The sequence below is a fragment of the Capricornis sumatraensis genome, chromosome 17 (genome assembly GCF_032405125.1).
Source record: "Capricornis sumatraensis isolate serow.1 chromosome 17, serow.2, whole genome shotgun sequence".
NCBI classification, from domain to species: Eukaryota; Metazoa; Chordata; class Mammalia; order Artiodactyla; family Bovidae; genus Capricornis; species Capricornis sumatraensis.
In genome coordinates, this window is record NC_091085.1 from 18,730,685 (window position 1) to 18,746,039 (window position 15,355).

The 15,355-nt window shown below is 39.1% G+C and overlaps 1 protein-coding gene across 1 annotated transcript in view; it reads left to right on the forward strand.

The window, feature by feature from the left end:
* The window catches only part of TTC29 (tetratricopeptide repeat domain 29), a 248,518-nt gene that overhangs the window by 120,749 nt on the left and 112,414 nt on the right, over positions 1-15,355 (forward strand). The window contains exon 8 of the mRNA XM_068990160.1: positions 13,792-13,915. Within this exon, the coding sequence (XP_068846261.1) occupies positions 13,792-13,915 (124 nt within the window). The remainder of the gene's footprint in view (positions 1-13,791; positions 13,916-15,355) is intronic.

The following is a 15,355-nucleotide window of genomic DNA, read 5'->3' on the forward strand; positions in this document are numbered from 1 at the left end:
CTGTTCTTACTGTTTTTATGTGTTGGATTCAGTTTGCTAATATTTTGTGAAGAATTTTTGCATCTACACTTATAAAAAATATTGGCCTTTAATTTTCTTTTTTTGGTAGTATCTTTGTCTGGTTTGGTATCTTTGTCTAATGCCTTCATAGAATGATATTGGGAGGTATCCCCTCCTTTCAGTCTTTTGGAAGAGTTTGAGAAGGATTGGTATGAATTCTTTGTATGTTCAGTAGAATTCTACATTGAAGCCATTTGGTACTGACTTTAGTTTGCAGGGAGTTTTGTTTTTGTTTTTACATATTCTATTTCACTTCCAGTGATCAGTAAGTTCAAGTTACTGTTTCTTCTTGATTCAGCTTTGGTGTGCTGTATGTTTCTAGAAGCTAGTTCATTTGTCTAGACTGCCAAATTCGTTGGCATGTCGATCATTATTCATAGTATTGTCCTATTTTTCTGAATTTCTGTGGTATCGGTTGTTATTTATCCTCTTCCATTTCTTATTTTGTTTGTTTGGGTCCTCTCTGCAGAACCAGAGCACTCCCACTGGGAGAGAAGCCACTGAGTATTCTTCCTCGGGGACTGTCCACTGGGAAGTGAGTTCTGTGGTGTCGCCTGCCGTTCACTGTGTGAGCTTACACAGTACCCTGTTTGGGGAACTGCTCTTGACAGTGACTCAGCCATGGGAACGCAGGCACTGTGCCCCATTGTCCCTGAGGCACTGCATTCACAAAGCCACCCATGTGGCTGTCTAGGCACAGATCCACTGAAGTCAGGTGCCAGAACCTCAGTAATGCCAACACCACACTGTTTCAATTACTGTAGCTTTGTAATATTGTCTGAAGTCTGGGAGGGTTATGCCTCCTGCCTGGACCTGCCGTGGGAGCTATGGAAGCATCCAAGACTCTGGCCCCATCCCTGGGTGTGTGTACCTGCAAAGTCCACAGCTACTAACCCCAGCAGCAGCAGTGGCAAAAATTCACAGATCACACAACCATGCGGAGAGGACTCAGATTTCAGCTCTGCTTCCTAAGCGGTGTGGCCCCTGGGGATTGGCTCTGATTTCAGCCCTGCTCCCATGTGTGGGCAACCTTCTGGCACCTGCGTGTTCCCAAACTTGTAGAAGCAGAGCTGCACCAGCTGTGAGCACTCCAAGTGTGAGCCTGCTGTGGCGGGGCCCCTTCCCCTCCCTCTGTGTGCCTGTTAATAGTAGTGCTTCACTTCTAGGCTCCTTCTGAATATACCCCCTACTTGTAGTCTGTCCCACACTCTAGCCCCTTTAGGCTGTCTCTGCACAGCCAACCCCAGTCCTTCCCCCAGGTCTGTCCCCCGAAGCCTGAGCTTCAGCGCTCAGCTTCTGTGCACACCAGCAAATGTGCATCTTGGGCTGGGGAGTGCAGCGAGGTGACACAGACCATCTGTGCAGGTCTCTCTCTCTTCTACTTGCTGCAAGCCGGTTGCTGCACTCTTGTCTAAGCCTCTGAGGCTGCCTTTCTGTCCAGCTGATCTCTTTACCAGTGAAGAGGCTTCTTGGAGTGAGAGAACTGTTCCTCTTTCACAGCTCCCTCCTCAGGACACAGGTCCCATAATGGTTCCTTTGCCCTCCTTTTGTCATCCTACCTGGATATGTGGTAACTTTCTTACAATTTTGGCTGTCGGAGATCTTCTGCCAGCGTTCAGTAGGCATTCTGTCAGAACTGTTTCACGTGTAGGTGTATTTTTGATGTATTTGTGGAAGAAGGTGAGCTCCTTCTATTCCACCATCTTGATTGGAGACCCTTGGATCCAGCTATATTTGATTTATCGTGAAGAATGACGTGTTTTGGGGAGGATAGAGGCAACCAAGTAACAACAGTCCAATAACTGTTAAGACTGTTTCAACAATCTAATAACCTGCCTTGGGGCAAACATATAATGGACAAGAAAATGTATCCTCAGCTCACTTTTATACTAAATGAAGTTAATTCCCCTTGTAAGAATTCCTATCTACTAGAATACCAATGAAGTCATCAGTGATTTGTATGGTAGATATGGGTTCTTAATTGTATAAATGTGGCACAATGTTAAAGAATCCACCTGCCAATTCAGGAGACACAGGTTCTATCTCTGAGTCAGGAAGATCCCCTGGAGGAAGAAATGGCAAACCACTGTATTCTTGCCTGGGAAATTCCACGAACAGAGGAGCCTGGTGGGCTACAGTCCATGGGGTCACAAAGGATTGAACTTGACTGAGCTCATGTGTAGCCAGATAATGCACAGAAGAGTATAGAAAAGGGCTCCTCCAAGGTCTTGAAGAAAGTGTCCCAAGGCCACTATAAGCTTTCCAATCCAAATCTGCTATTTTGCAGCTTTTTTTGCTGTTTTTGGAGTACCAGTCAGGGGAGTGTAAACCACAACATATTCTTTCACTATTTGTGCAAAGTAACTCTAGAAACATTTCAAAAATAAAAATTCTGTACCTGTAGGAAAACAGCACCCTAGATACCTGACTGCTGTTGTTGTTTAGTCGCTAAGTCATTTCCGACTCTTTTGTGAACCTGCCAGGCTCCTCTGTCCATGGGATTTACCAGGCAAGAGTACTGCAGTAGCTTGCCGTTTCCTTCTCCTGGGGATCTTCCCAACCCAGGGATCAAACTCATGAGATATCTGATACACATTATTAAATTGAGTCCACTCATCACCAGAAATACTTTGATATACATTCTGTGTTCATTTTTAGAAAATTTCACTTCAAGAGCTTAGTGTTCTCTGGCATGTACCTGGATACACACACACACACACACACACACACACACACACACACACACACACACACACCCTTTCATAGTCCTAAACTGTCCTCAGATTAGCAGTAACACACAAGAAATGGAGCACAACCAAAATAGAGGAAATTATGGTGGTGGCGACTGGAAAATAAATCAAGCTGCACATGAAGCTTAGCATCACCTCTAAATCTCTCTCTCCTACCCTATGCAATTGCACAAGTTTCACTAATGGGAGTCCTATATCTATAAACATATTTCATCTCTTTAAAGGAAATGGAAGAGGATAGCCATGTCTAGGATAAGTGTGTGTTTAAGACCATCAGCTGAGCGTGCATGAAAGGTGAATAAGCTGCAAGGCTGGAAGGTTCTAAAATGGTTATAAGAATTTATACTAAGCTTTCAATTGAAAAACATGCCACATTCCCTCAAGACTAGGGACTTGGTAATACAGTTGCCTTTTTGGTAATGGTAGACTCAGCCCTGGTGTTAGGGTTATCGATGAAGGTTTTAATAGTGAGCAGGGCTTGTTATTTTTGCTGTTGGTCTGAATAATATTAATTGCACAGGGGTTTAAGTAGTATAACAGAAAATAAGCATTTACAATGTCTTTTCCCTCCTACTTGGAATCTAGTGAAAAAAAAGTCAGTGTTCTAAAATGAGAACAATTGCCTATGACACAGCTATAAAAGCCAGAATTATAGTCCATAAAACAAAGACAGACTGAGTTGAGAAATTACCAAGTGAATATTATTATTACATAGATAAACAATTTGAGTAAGTACAGAGGGAAATATCCTTATTTTCCTTTTGGCATTTTCCCCCCTCGTTTACTGAAATTCTTCAAATAGTCAGAATGATTTTTTTTAAATCTAGGGGAAAAAATCATAAAAATGAGAGTTGTTGAAGACATACTGGTCACCAGTAGCCCATCTCTGGGTTTATTCCTTACCAACTGTAAATTTTTTTGCAAACTCGGGTTAAATTATTTCCTCGAAAACTTTCCGCAGTGAAGATCTTTAAATCAATCAGTACAAAGTTTCAAGTGTGAAAATTGCCTTTCTGTTATAGCTGAAAATTAATTTCTTCTTGCTTGAGAGAAATGACATGCCCTAGTAATTTTCATATATTCTTTAAAATGGAACATCCAGGCTTTGATGCGAAATTTCCTAAAAATGACCCTGCAACATACATCAAAACATTTCTATTAATTCATGAAATTAAGAATAGCTTTTTACATTTTCTCTTGTCACTGATTCCATTTGCCTTATTACTTTCATCTGTGGCCCACAAACTTGGTGGCACAATCAACAAACCCCTCAGTGGCTGTTTCATCTCTGCTCTATTTGATTTCTTCTCTCTGAGTAAATGATTAAGTTTTCATGCATTGGTTCAACCAAAATCTATGTTCACTCAACCACATCCTTTATTGATTACTTCTACTGCAAACAGTAGGCCAAGTGTGATATACATAATTGGACAGTTGTCAGGGGATGTGGGTGTTAACAGTCCTGTTTTCCCAGTTGGAAACTGGAATCACCTTGATACACAAATATTCTGCACTATTTCATTCTCATTCTTTGGACCGAGGAGTCCTGTTCCTCAGAATATATGTTTTTAACTCTCTAAGGTCTGGTTGAATGAATTTAATGATTATACCATATAATATGCTGTTCCAGTTGCACCTGTGCACTGCATATAGAAAACTGGAATTAATATTTGTCTAACATTTTAACCTTGTGCTTTAACTTATACAAATAATCTGTAGTTTCCCATAAGAATATATTTGACTTTTCCCCTTGCAAAGAAAGACTGGTTTCTAAATCTGTTGCTAACTTTTAAATGTGAAAATCCTTTAAGTAGCATATAATGCTTATATTTCAGATGTTATGTCAACAACTATACTGGCTTTAGCACTGCACATTCATTGAGTGGGGCATACAATTTATAATAGGAAGCCTTTTTCTCTAGCATTATTTGTTAGAGCAAGTTCCAGATAATTCTGGATGTTTTGGAGATCTGTATCTCCTTTGGGAGAAAAACAACTTGACTCACCTAGCAGCAGTTTTATTTATACTGTTTTGTGTTTCTTGTTCACTGAACTTGTTTTTTTGTTTGTGTATATTGCAGTTTAACAATCCTCAGCCGTCCAAACCTAATGCAAAATGTTCTTCCATCAAAAATAGATCAGCTTTCAGGAACACAAACATAAAAATCTTCGGTGAATCCATTTTTACTAAATAAAGATAATAATTTCCCCTATAGTTTGATAAATAGTTATACAATGTCTTCACTGTCTCATTTCATCCATTTTTTTCTTGAATATTACAGTTCAAGAAAGATCTTTGAGAGTTAAATTAATATGATCAATTTAGTCCTAGAAATCTGCAAATTTGCTTAAAATTCTAAGTAAAATAATTATTTTATTTACTAATTTGCCTATACTGTCAAGCTTTCTCAATACCATTCTAGTTGTTCCACAAAACAAATATTATAAAGTAATGAGTGCACCTCTCATGATATCTGCATTTGAAATATTCAGCTTCATGACTTTTTTTGGAGAACTGAACTATTCCCACGTGTGGAAGAAGATTATTCATAATTTTGTTATAAAAAAGTGAGAACAGAATCATAAAATGCAATATTCACAACTTCAGTAATATAAAATTCCATTCCATTTCTGAAACATAGAACATTCTTTTACCAATAAAAAAGGAAAAAAGAATGCATTGGCAGTACCTGATACTCAGGTAAACAGTGTTAGTTCTTTTACTCTGTCCCTGGAAAATAGATACCAAGACTTTATGTGCCTGTCTTGCAGACTGTGTATTCAAAATATGGTGTTTAATTCATTGCATCATGGAAGATTTTCAGAAAACAGTGCTTAGTTAAATTGATTTTCCTCTCAGCTATTGACAAATCATACCACGTAGGAGAAGGCAATGGCACCCCCCTCCAGTACTCTTGCCTGGAAAATCCCATGGACGGAGGAGCCTGGTAGGCTGCAGTCCATGGGGTCACTAACAGTCGGGCATGACTGAATGACTTCACTTTCATTTTTCACTTTCATGCACTGGAGAAGGAAATGGCAACCCACTCCAGTGTTCTTGCCTGGAGAATCCCAGGGACGGCGGAGCCTGGCGGGCTGCCATCTATGGGGTCGCACAGAGTCAGACACGACTGAAGTGACTTAACAGTAACAGTAACAGCAGAGCTATGAGTCTGATAGCTTTTTATTTCACTGAGAGGTAATAATAACACTGGTGTGTGTCTGTTAGTTGCTTAGTTATGAACTCTTTGTGACCCCATAGACTGTAGCCCACCAGGCTCCTCTGTCCATGGAGTTCTCCAGGCAAGAATACTGGAGTGGGTTGCCTATTCCTTCTCCAGGGGACCTTTCTAACCCCGGGATTAAACCTGGGTTTCCTACATTGCAGGCAGATTCTTTACCATCTGAGCTATCATTTATTGAATTTTTACTGTGTGCCAAGCTATCCATATATGTAATTTTTCATCTCACAATACATATGACCATTTCAAAAGTGAGGACACAGAAGCTAAGAAATAGTGCAGATGTCATCAAAGTTATTTATCTAAGAGGCCAAGCTGGGATTCAAGCTTAGATCTTTCTACCATTTACCATAGCACATATCATGATTTTAAAGCAATTTAATTTAGTTTTACAAGTATACCACAGCTTATCTATGAAAATGGATGTTGTTTCCAACAAATCTTTGGAGGTTATGCAAGTTTATACCTCTAATCCTGCCACTGTCTTTTAAAAATTAAACTCTTTTGAAGTTCTTTCTGAGCTCGTGGGATGTCCTTTTGGATAGCTCCTACTCAACATCATAGATGGAGAGGTGGGCTTGATCTTTCAAAACAGCCAAACTGATCTAGAGACACATTTAGAAAACATAGAAAATAATCTCTGAGAGTAACCCCATTTTTAGAGCAAAACACATTAAATGACTTGTGAACGCTTTGTATCACTCCACTATGAAGTGGTTTCCTGAAGATTAATCCCCAAAATGCCATTGGTGTCATCATTAGATGATATCACTTGGAAAGAACTGTCTTCCTTAGCATACCAACTATGTCTGGACAATTGAAAATAGAGGGTGAAATCAGGGCTAGAAATATAGATATGTCAGGCATGTGCATATGGAAATTAGTACATACATAATAGGTAGTGGTACATGATTAAGAAATTGCCTGTGAGTTCAGTTCAGTTCAGTCACTCAGTCGCGTCCGACTCTCTGCAACCACATGGACTGCAACACATCAGGCCTCCCTGTCCATCACCAACTTCCAGAGCTTGCTCAAACTCATGTCCATCGACTTGGTAATGCCATCCAACTATTTCATCCTCTGTCATCCCCTTCTCTTCCTACCTTCAATCTTTCCAAGCATCAGGGTCTTTTCCAATGAGTCAGTTCTTCGCATCAGGTGGCCAAAGTACTGGAGTTTCAGCTTCAGCATCAGTCTTTCTAATGAATATTCAGGACTGGTTTTCTTTAGGATTGACTGGTTTGATCTCCTTGCAGTCCAAGGGACTCTCAAGAGTCTTCTCCAACACCACAATTCAAAAGCATTAATTTTTCGGCACTCAGCTTTCTTTATAGTCCAACTCTCATATCCATACATGGCTACTGGAAAAACCATAGCTTTGACTAGATGGACCTTGTTGGTAAAGTAATATCTCTGCTTTTTAATATTCTGTCTAGGTTGGTCATAGCTTTTCTTCCAAGGAGCAAGCATCTTTTAAATTCATGGCTGCAGTCACCATCTGCAGTGATTTTGGAGCCCAAGAAGAGAGTCTGTCACTGTTTTCATTGTTTCCCCATCTATTTACCATGAAGTGATGGGACCAGATGCGATGATCTTAATTTTCTGAATGTTCTCCTTTCCCAATTTGGAACCAGTCTGTTGTTACATGTCCAGTTCTAACTGTTGTTTCTTGACCTGCATACAGATTTCTCAAGAGGCAGGTCAAATGTTCTGGTATTCCCATTTCTTTAAGAATTTTCCGCAGTTTGTTGTGATCCACACAGTCAAAGGTTTGGAGTAGTCAACAGAGCAAAAGTAGGTGTTTTTCTAGGACTCTCTTGCTTTTTCGATGATCCAGTGGATGCTGGCAATTTGACCTCTGATTTCTCTGCCTTTTCTAAAACCAACTTGAACATCTGGAAGTTCATGATTCAAGTACTGTTGAAGCCTGGCCTGGAGAATTTTGAGCACTACTTTGCTAGCATGTGAGATGAGTGCAATTGTGTGGTAGTTTGAACAGTCTTTGGCATTGTATTTCTTTGGGATTGGAATGAAAAGTGACCGCTTCCAGTCCTGTGGCCACTGCTGAGTTTTCCAAATTTGCTGGCATATTGAGAGCAGCACTTTCACAGCATCATCTTTTAGGATTTGAAATAGCTCAGCTGGAATTCCATCACCTCCACTAGCTTTGTTCGTAGTGATGTTTCCTAAGGTCCACTTGACTTAGCACTTCAGGATGTCTTGCTCTAGGTGAATGATCACACCATCATGGTTATCTGGGTCATGAAGATCTGTTTTGTACAGTTCTTCTGTGTATTCTTGCCACCTCTTATTAGTATCTTCTTCTTCTGTTAGATCTGAACTGTTTCTGTCCTTTATTGTGCCCATCTTTGCATGAAATGTTCCCTTGATATCTCTAATTTTCTTGAAGAGATCTCTAGTCTTTCCCATTCTGTTGCTTTCCTCTATTTCTTTGAATTGATCACGGAGGAAGGCTTTCTTATCTCTCCTTGCTATTCTTTGGAACTCTGCATTCAAATGGGTATATTTTTCCTTTTCTCCTTTGCCTTTCACTTCTCTTCTTTTCTCAACTCTTTGTAAGGCCCTACTTCAGACAACCATTTTGCCTTTTTGCATTTATTTTTCTTGGGGATGGTTTTGATCCCTTTCTCATGTACAGTGTCACCAACCCCTTGCCCATAGTTCTTCAGGCACTCTATCAGATCTAATCCCTCGAATCTATTTCTCAGTTCCACTATATAATCGTAAGGGATTTGATTTAGGTCACATCTGAATGGTCTAGTGGTTTTCCCTGTTTTCTTCAATTTCAGTCTGAATTTGGCAATAAGGAGTTCATGATCTGAGCCACAGGCAGCCCCCGTCTTGTTTTTGCTGACTGTATAGAGCTTCTCCATCTTTGGCTGCAAAGAATATAATCATTCTGACTTTGGTTTTGATCATCTGGTAATGTCCTTGTGTATAGTCTTCTCTTGTGTTGGTGTTTGCTATAACCGGTGTGTTTTCTTGGCAAAACTCTGTTAGGTGACTTTAGTGATACAGATTTCACTGCTGAGGGACACTTGCAAAAACAAACTACCATTCACCCATTATAAACTTTTTAAAGGTTTTATTTTTTTTGTATCAGCTTTATTGAGATATAATTCCTATACCATACGATTCACCCCTCTCTTTTGACATTAAAGACTAGTTTTATTAAATGTTTAGTATAGATCAAAGACTGTGGATTAATGATATGCAGTTTTTCCTCAGAGCTGCTGTGTTTATTTCCATATAGATCACAGAAAAATAGCATTTAGATAAACTAGCTCATTTTAGTCAATGTTTCAAGGCAGGTTGACATTTTTTCCAAGGTGAATAAGAGTTCTAATCTTAGATAATTCCTCCTTGGTATAAACATAATTTTCTAACTCATTTTAATTGATTTGTAAAGAAGCCAAACAAATTTAATTTTCCTAATGGTGATGCTAACAAACACATCCCATTATATAATAATGGGATTATTTTATGAAAATTCTAAATATATGAAATGTGTTGCATTAGCTTATTTATTCCATATATGACCATTTCTGGTGTGACAGATCTCAAGGCCTTACCACTAATAATCAAATACTATCTTTTACATTACCTTGTCAAGAAGTGCTTTTCCAACTATTTATTACATATAGTAATAGCTCATCAATTATTGATTATAGACACTCATGGAAGAAATGATTCTACAGTGAGTTCTATTTGTTCAGAGATTTGGGTGAATGTTAGATTTCGCTCTTTTAACTGCAACCAGGAAATTGAAGGCCATTTTGCAAATGAATGTGTAAAGTGAGAACAGTTAATATTTTGATGCCCAACATACAAATGGAACAGTGTTGTATATTTCATCGCTTTATGGCTATACACACATGACATAAACAGAAACATGAAAAATTGGGTAAGTTAACTTTTGCATAAAATTAAGTTGAGTCAATTCAGATAGAGATTTGCTAGAACCATAAATAATTAGACCAGTTTTAGAGTTGTTTGATCTCATTATGTCCTAGTCATTTCATGTATATACATATAAATTCAATGTGAATTTTACACTTCCTAGACATTTTTAATCAAAAGGTCATTAACCAGTGAACTAACTGAATTCGTTACACTGAACAAGTAGCTTTATTTTCAGATTTTACTGAATCTAACATTCTTCCTATTGGACTACACATTGTACATATCCAATAAATAAAAATATTCCAACTAAACTGTAACATAATGCTTTCTTTTTGCTTAGAATTTGTATTTTACATTTAATAAGAGAGCTGTTTTAGACTCATTCACAATAAGTATTTTTACAATGATTCTTGAGAATTCTTGTAAAAAGAAACTATAAACAAAGTAAATTCATATTCCTTGAACATCTTTGCATTCGAAGTCCAATTCTTCTGAATCACCATTAAACTCAAATTGTCACTATTTTTTTCTCATCCATATCTTTTTTATGTCATCAAGAACATTGGTGCTATGTAGCCTTTCTTCAAATAGGGCTCCAGTGTCCCCTGCTTTCAGTATTTCTTCCAAGTCATGGGTTACCAATCTACCAGTCTTGAAGCTGGTACTTTCTTATCTTCCAGGATTTCAGAAAACAACCAGTCCTCATATTTCTTTCTGAAATTATCATTAAGTAGTTGTCAACAGAAGGATCAAGACATTACGATCATGAGTCATGTCAAAAGACATGGACAAGTTCAGTAACAACTATGACTTGACCACTCCTGTCTATGAAAAACTATAAGATGTCACCTGTTCTCAGGGAGGGATCTCAATTTAGGGAATGTTAAAATATGGGAAAGTGTGTGTTTTAGAATCAATGAAATATGGTTTCAATATTGCTGAATTTTTCTATATTCGTAATAATTAAAAAAGTTGTTAGTAAAACTTCTCCATATGCCATATTTGATACCACCCTATCTGGATCTCCTCTGAGTAAATCTTTGCTGTATAAACATAAAGAAATGCCCTTCTTGGACTTTCTTGGTGGGTCAGATGGTAAAGAGTCTGCCTGCAATACAGGAGACCTGGGTTCAATACTCGGGTTGGGAAGACCCCCCTGGGGAAGGAAATGGAGACCCACACCAGTATTATTGCCTGGAGAGTTCCATGGATAGAGGACCCTGGTGGGCTACATTCAATGGGGTTGCAAAGAGTTGGACATGTCTGAGTGACAAACACATTTTCATGCAAGATCGCAAAACAAGCTCTGAGTTTCAGAATTTCATTTTGTTATTTATTAAGGGTCAGAGCACAGATGCTCACTGGTAACTGCTGACCTGTGAAAGCAAAGATAGGTGGTTCTAGGAATTCAGAGACAATCAGGAGTAGGGGTTTTCCTTTGTTATGCTCCTTTGAGGAATATAATGACGGTGTTTCCTGTTACTTTAAAAACCTCTAAATTTTGGATTTTGTCACTTCAATAAAAAATTTCAATATTTCTGAGTGATTTAACAATGGAATTGTGTATCATCTTAGATTCATCATTCTTTTTTAGGGATTGACCCCAAAAATGTCAGATATTCAAAAGATATTAAATTTTTTCAGGATGCTTAATTTGGAGTCATTAGTTTGAAATCAGTTCTGGCCTTGTGTGTAATGTTATGCCTGTAAATCTTTATGGCTGTGAATCAGCAGTCTTTGAGTCAGCAGTCTTTGAATCAGCAGTTAAATGTTCCTTGAGTTGTTAAAGGTAGCTTCAGCTACATCTATTAAAAAATGCTCACAGCATATGATACCTTGGATGGAGCTGTTTACACAAATTAATGTCTTTTTCATTGGTTGCTCAAGGATTTTTCACCTTTGTTCTTGATCTCATGGACCCCCAAGTGTTCTTCGCATAAGACATCACTACAACTAGCTCTTCAAAGAAAAGACCTGTCTCTTTAGACTGACTTTCAAATAATTGGCTCTTTTAAAGAGATTTTTAGACCCTTTCCATTTGTTGTTTAGTCGCTTAGTTGTGTCCGACTTTGGCGATCCCGTGGCTTGTAGCCTGTCAGGCTCCTCTGTCCATGGGATTTCCCAGGCAAGAATAGTTGGAGTGGGTTCTCCAGGGGATCTTCCCAACACAGGGATCGAACCCACTTGGCAGGCAAATTCTTTACCACTGAACCACCAGGGAAGCTCCTTTCCACTTGCTATTATCCTTTACTGTTTAACTCTTACTCATTGGAGAAGGCGATGGCACCCCACTCCAGTACTCTTGCCTGGAAAAACCCATGGACGGAGGAGCCTGGTAGGCTGCAGTCCATGGCGTCGCTAAGAGTCGGACATGACTGAACGACTTCACTTTGACTTTTCACTTTCATGCACTGGAGAGGGAAATGGCCACCCACTCCAGTGTTCTTGTCTGGAGAATCCCAGGGACAGAGGAGCCTAGTGGGCTGCCATCTGTGGGGTCGCACAGAGTCGGACACGACTGAAGCAACTTAGCAGCAGCAGCAGCAACAGTAGCAACAGTCTCCAACATCTCAGTGACTTATGAAAATTAGGTCTTATTTCTTGTTTATATAAATTCTTGCCATTTGCCAGAAGCTAATGCCAGGAGCCAGGCTCCTTCCATCTCCGGGATTTATCTTTCCTTTCTTGAATCCTGGTTAAGAGATTTAACAATCCTCTATTTTCATTATATTTTTTCTAATACCTCCAGCAAATATTTTATGAATCACATATGCCTCCCTCTCAAAGAATTGGTTTCATTTGCAAAGGAATGTATAAATTTTCAACCTTTTTAGAGGTTTTATTTTTTAAGAAATATAACAGCTTTACTGAGATGTAATTCATATAGCATACATTTTACATTAAAATTTTAGGATTTGGTAGTTCTTAGTATGTTCACAGAGTTGTGCAACCATCACCACTACTTAATTTCAGATCATTTTATTCGCTTCAGAAAGAAATCCACACCTGTTAGCAGCCACACCCAGTTCCCTACCCGAGAGCCCCTCCCCGTCTCCATCGCCCCAGTGTCTGGTAACTATTAACTTGCTTTCTATCATTGTTGCATTAGCTGCTCAGTCATGTCTGACTCTTCAGGACCCCATGGATTGTAGCCTGCCAGGTTCTTGTCCATGGAACTCTCCAGGGAGTGGGTAGCCACTGTAGATTTGCATTTCCGGACATTTCACATAGATGGAATCATATCATATGTGGGGTTTTTTTGTGTGTAACTGGCTTCTCTCATTTAGTATGTTTATCCATGTTGCAGCATGTATCACTACTTCATTCTTTTTTATGGCTGAATAACATTCTGTGGTATGAATGTAGCACATTTCGCTTATCCCTTCAATTGATAGACATTTGCATTGTTTCCACTTCTTAGCTATTATCATGATTGTTGATATGAACATTTATGTACAAGTTTTTTGGTGAATGTGTGTTTTCTTTTCTCTTGGGTATATACATAGGAGTGTGATTCTTGGGTCATATGGTAACTAGTACACTTTTTGAAGAATTGACAAGTTGTTTTTCCAAGCAATGACACCATTTTACAATCCTACCAGTAATCCATAAGTTTAAAGGCTCACATTCTAACTCACTGTACACTCTATCAAAGATGAGCTACATGTTTTTAAAATTTACACCTTACATTTCATTATCATATCAGGATATTCTGTCTTAACACTTTCTAAAGCAAAGACACAAAGAAATCTTCTCTTAATGTGATATTAAATGAGACGAGACTTTCATGGTTTCTTTTTTTTTTTTTTTCCTAGCCAAGGACAGATGGCAGAAGCAGTCAAATACTTGAAAAAAGTTATGAAAATTGCAAGAAACAGCTTTCAAAACCTGGATTTTGTGAGAGCAAGTACAATGCTTGGGGACATCTACAACGAAAAAGTGAGCATACCGTGTTTCTTTGCATAATTTTAAACTTCTGTTTTTATTTGATCCTCATCTTCCCATAGTATGTTGTCCAGAATAGCCCCAGGAAAGCAGGACTTAGTCAATGCAGAAGGCAGTGGCTGGGAAGGGAAATGCCTGTTACTTCTTCCTCTTCCAGGTTGTTGTTGCTGCTGTTCAGCTGCTCACCCGTGTTCAACCCTTTGTGACCCCACGGACTGCAGCACACCCAGTTTCCCTTTCCTTCACTATCTCTCGGAGTTTGCTCAAACTCAAGTCTGTTCAATTGGTGATGCTGTCTAACCATCTCACCTTTGCCGCCCCCTTCTCCTTTTGCTTTCGATCTTTCCCCGCAGCAAGGTCTTTTCCAATAAGTTGGCTCTTCACATCAGGTGGCCAAAGTAATGGAGCTTCAGCTTCAGTGTCAGTCCTTCCCATCAATATTCAGAGTTGATTTCCTTTAGGATTGACTGGTTGGATCTCCTTGCAGTCCAAGGGACTCTCAAGAGTCTCCTCCAGCACCACAATTCAAAAGCATCAATTCTTTGGCACTCAGCCTTCTTTATGGTCCAACTCTCTCCAGTATGACTACTGAAAAAACCGTAGCTTTGACTATGTAGACCTTTGTAATAAGCAAAGTGATGTCTCTGCTTTTTAATACACTATCTAGGTTTGTCATAGCTTTCCTTCCAAGGAACAAATGTCTTAATTTCGTGACTGCAGTTGCCGTCTGCAGTGATTTTGGAGCCCAAGAAAATAAAATCTGTTACTATTTCCACCTTTTCCCATTCTATTCGCCATGAAGTGTTGGGACCAGATGCCATGATCTTTGTTTTTTGAATGTTGGGTTTTAAGCCAGCTTCTTCACTCTCCTCTTTCACCGTCTTCAAGAGGCTCTTTATTTCCTCCTCATTTTCTGCCATTAGAGTAGTATCATCTGCATATCTGAGATTGTTGATATTTCTGCCAGCAATGTTGGGTTGCTGGATGAAACCCAGATCAGATTGGGTTTCATCCAGCCCAGCATTTCACATGATGCCCTCTGCATAGAAGTTAAATGACCAGGGTGACAATGTACATCCTTGTCATACTCCTTTCCTAATTTTGAACCAGTCAGTGGTCCCATGTCTGCTTCTAACTGTTGCTCTCACAAAGTATCACACAGTTACCTTTTTGCCAAGCTCAGAGTGCTGGAGTAACCTACCCCAGCTCACCAAGCTTCTAGGTGGCAGTGGTATTCAAACTCATCCACTGAACCACTGCATTTGCCATGTCAATGATTTTAATCATTTTGGAATTATTTAGACTTTTTATTAAGAAAGTAAGAGTCTGAAATCAATTTGAATGAATAAAATTACCATATGTAGTTTCTACAGTGGGAAACATGCATCTCATTTCTTTTCACACCCTTCTCTCTTGCTCGCCCTGGCTCATTGG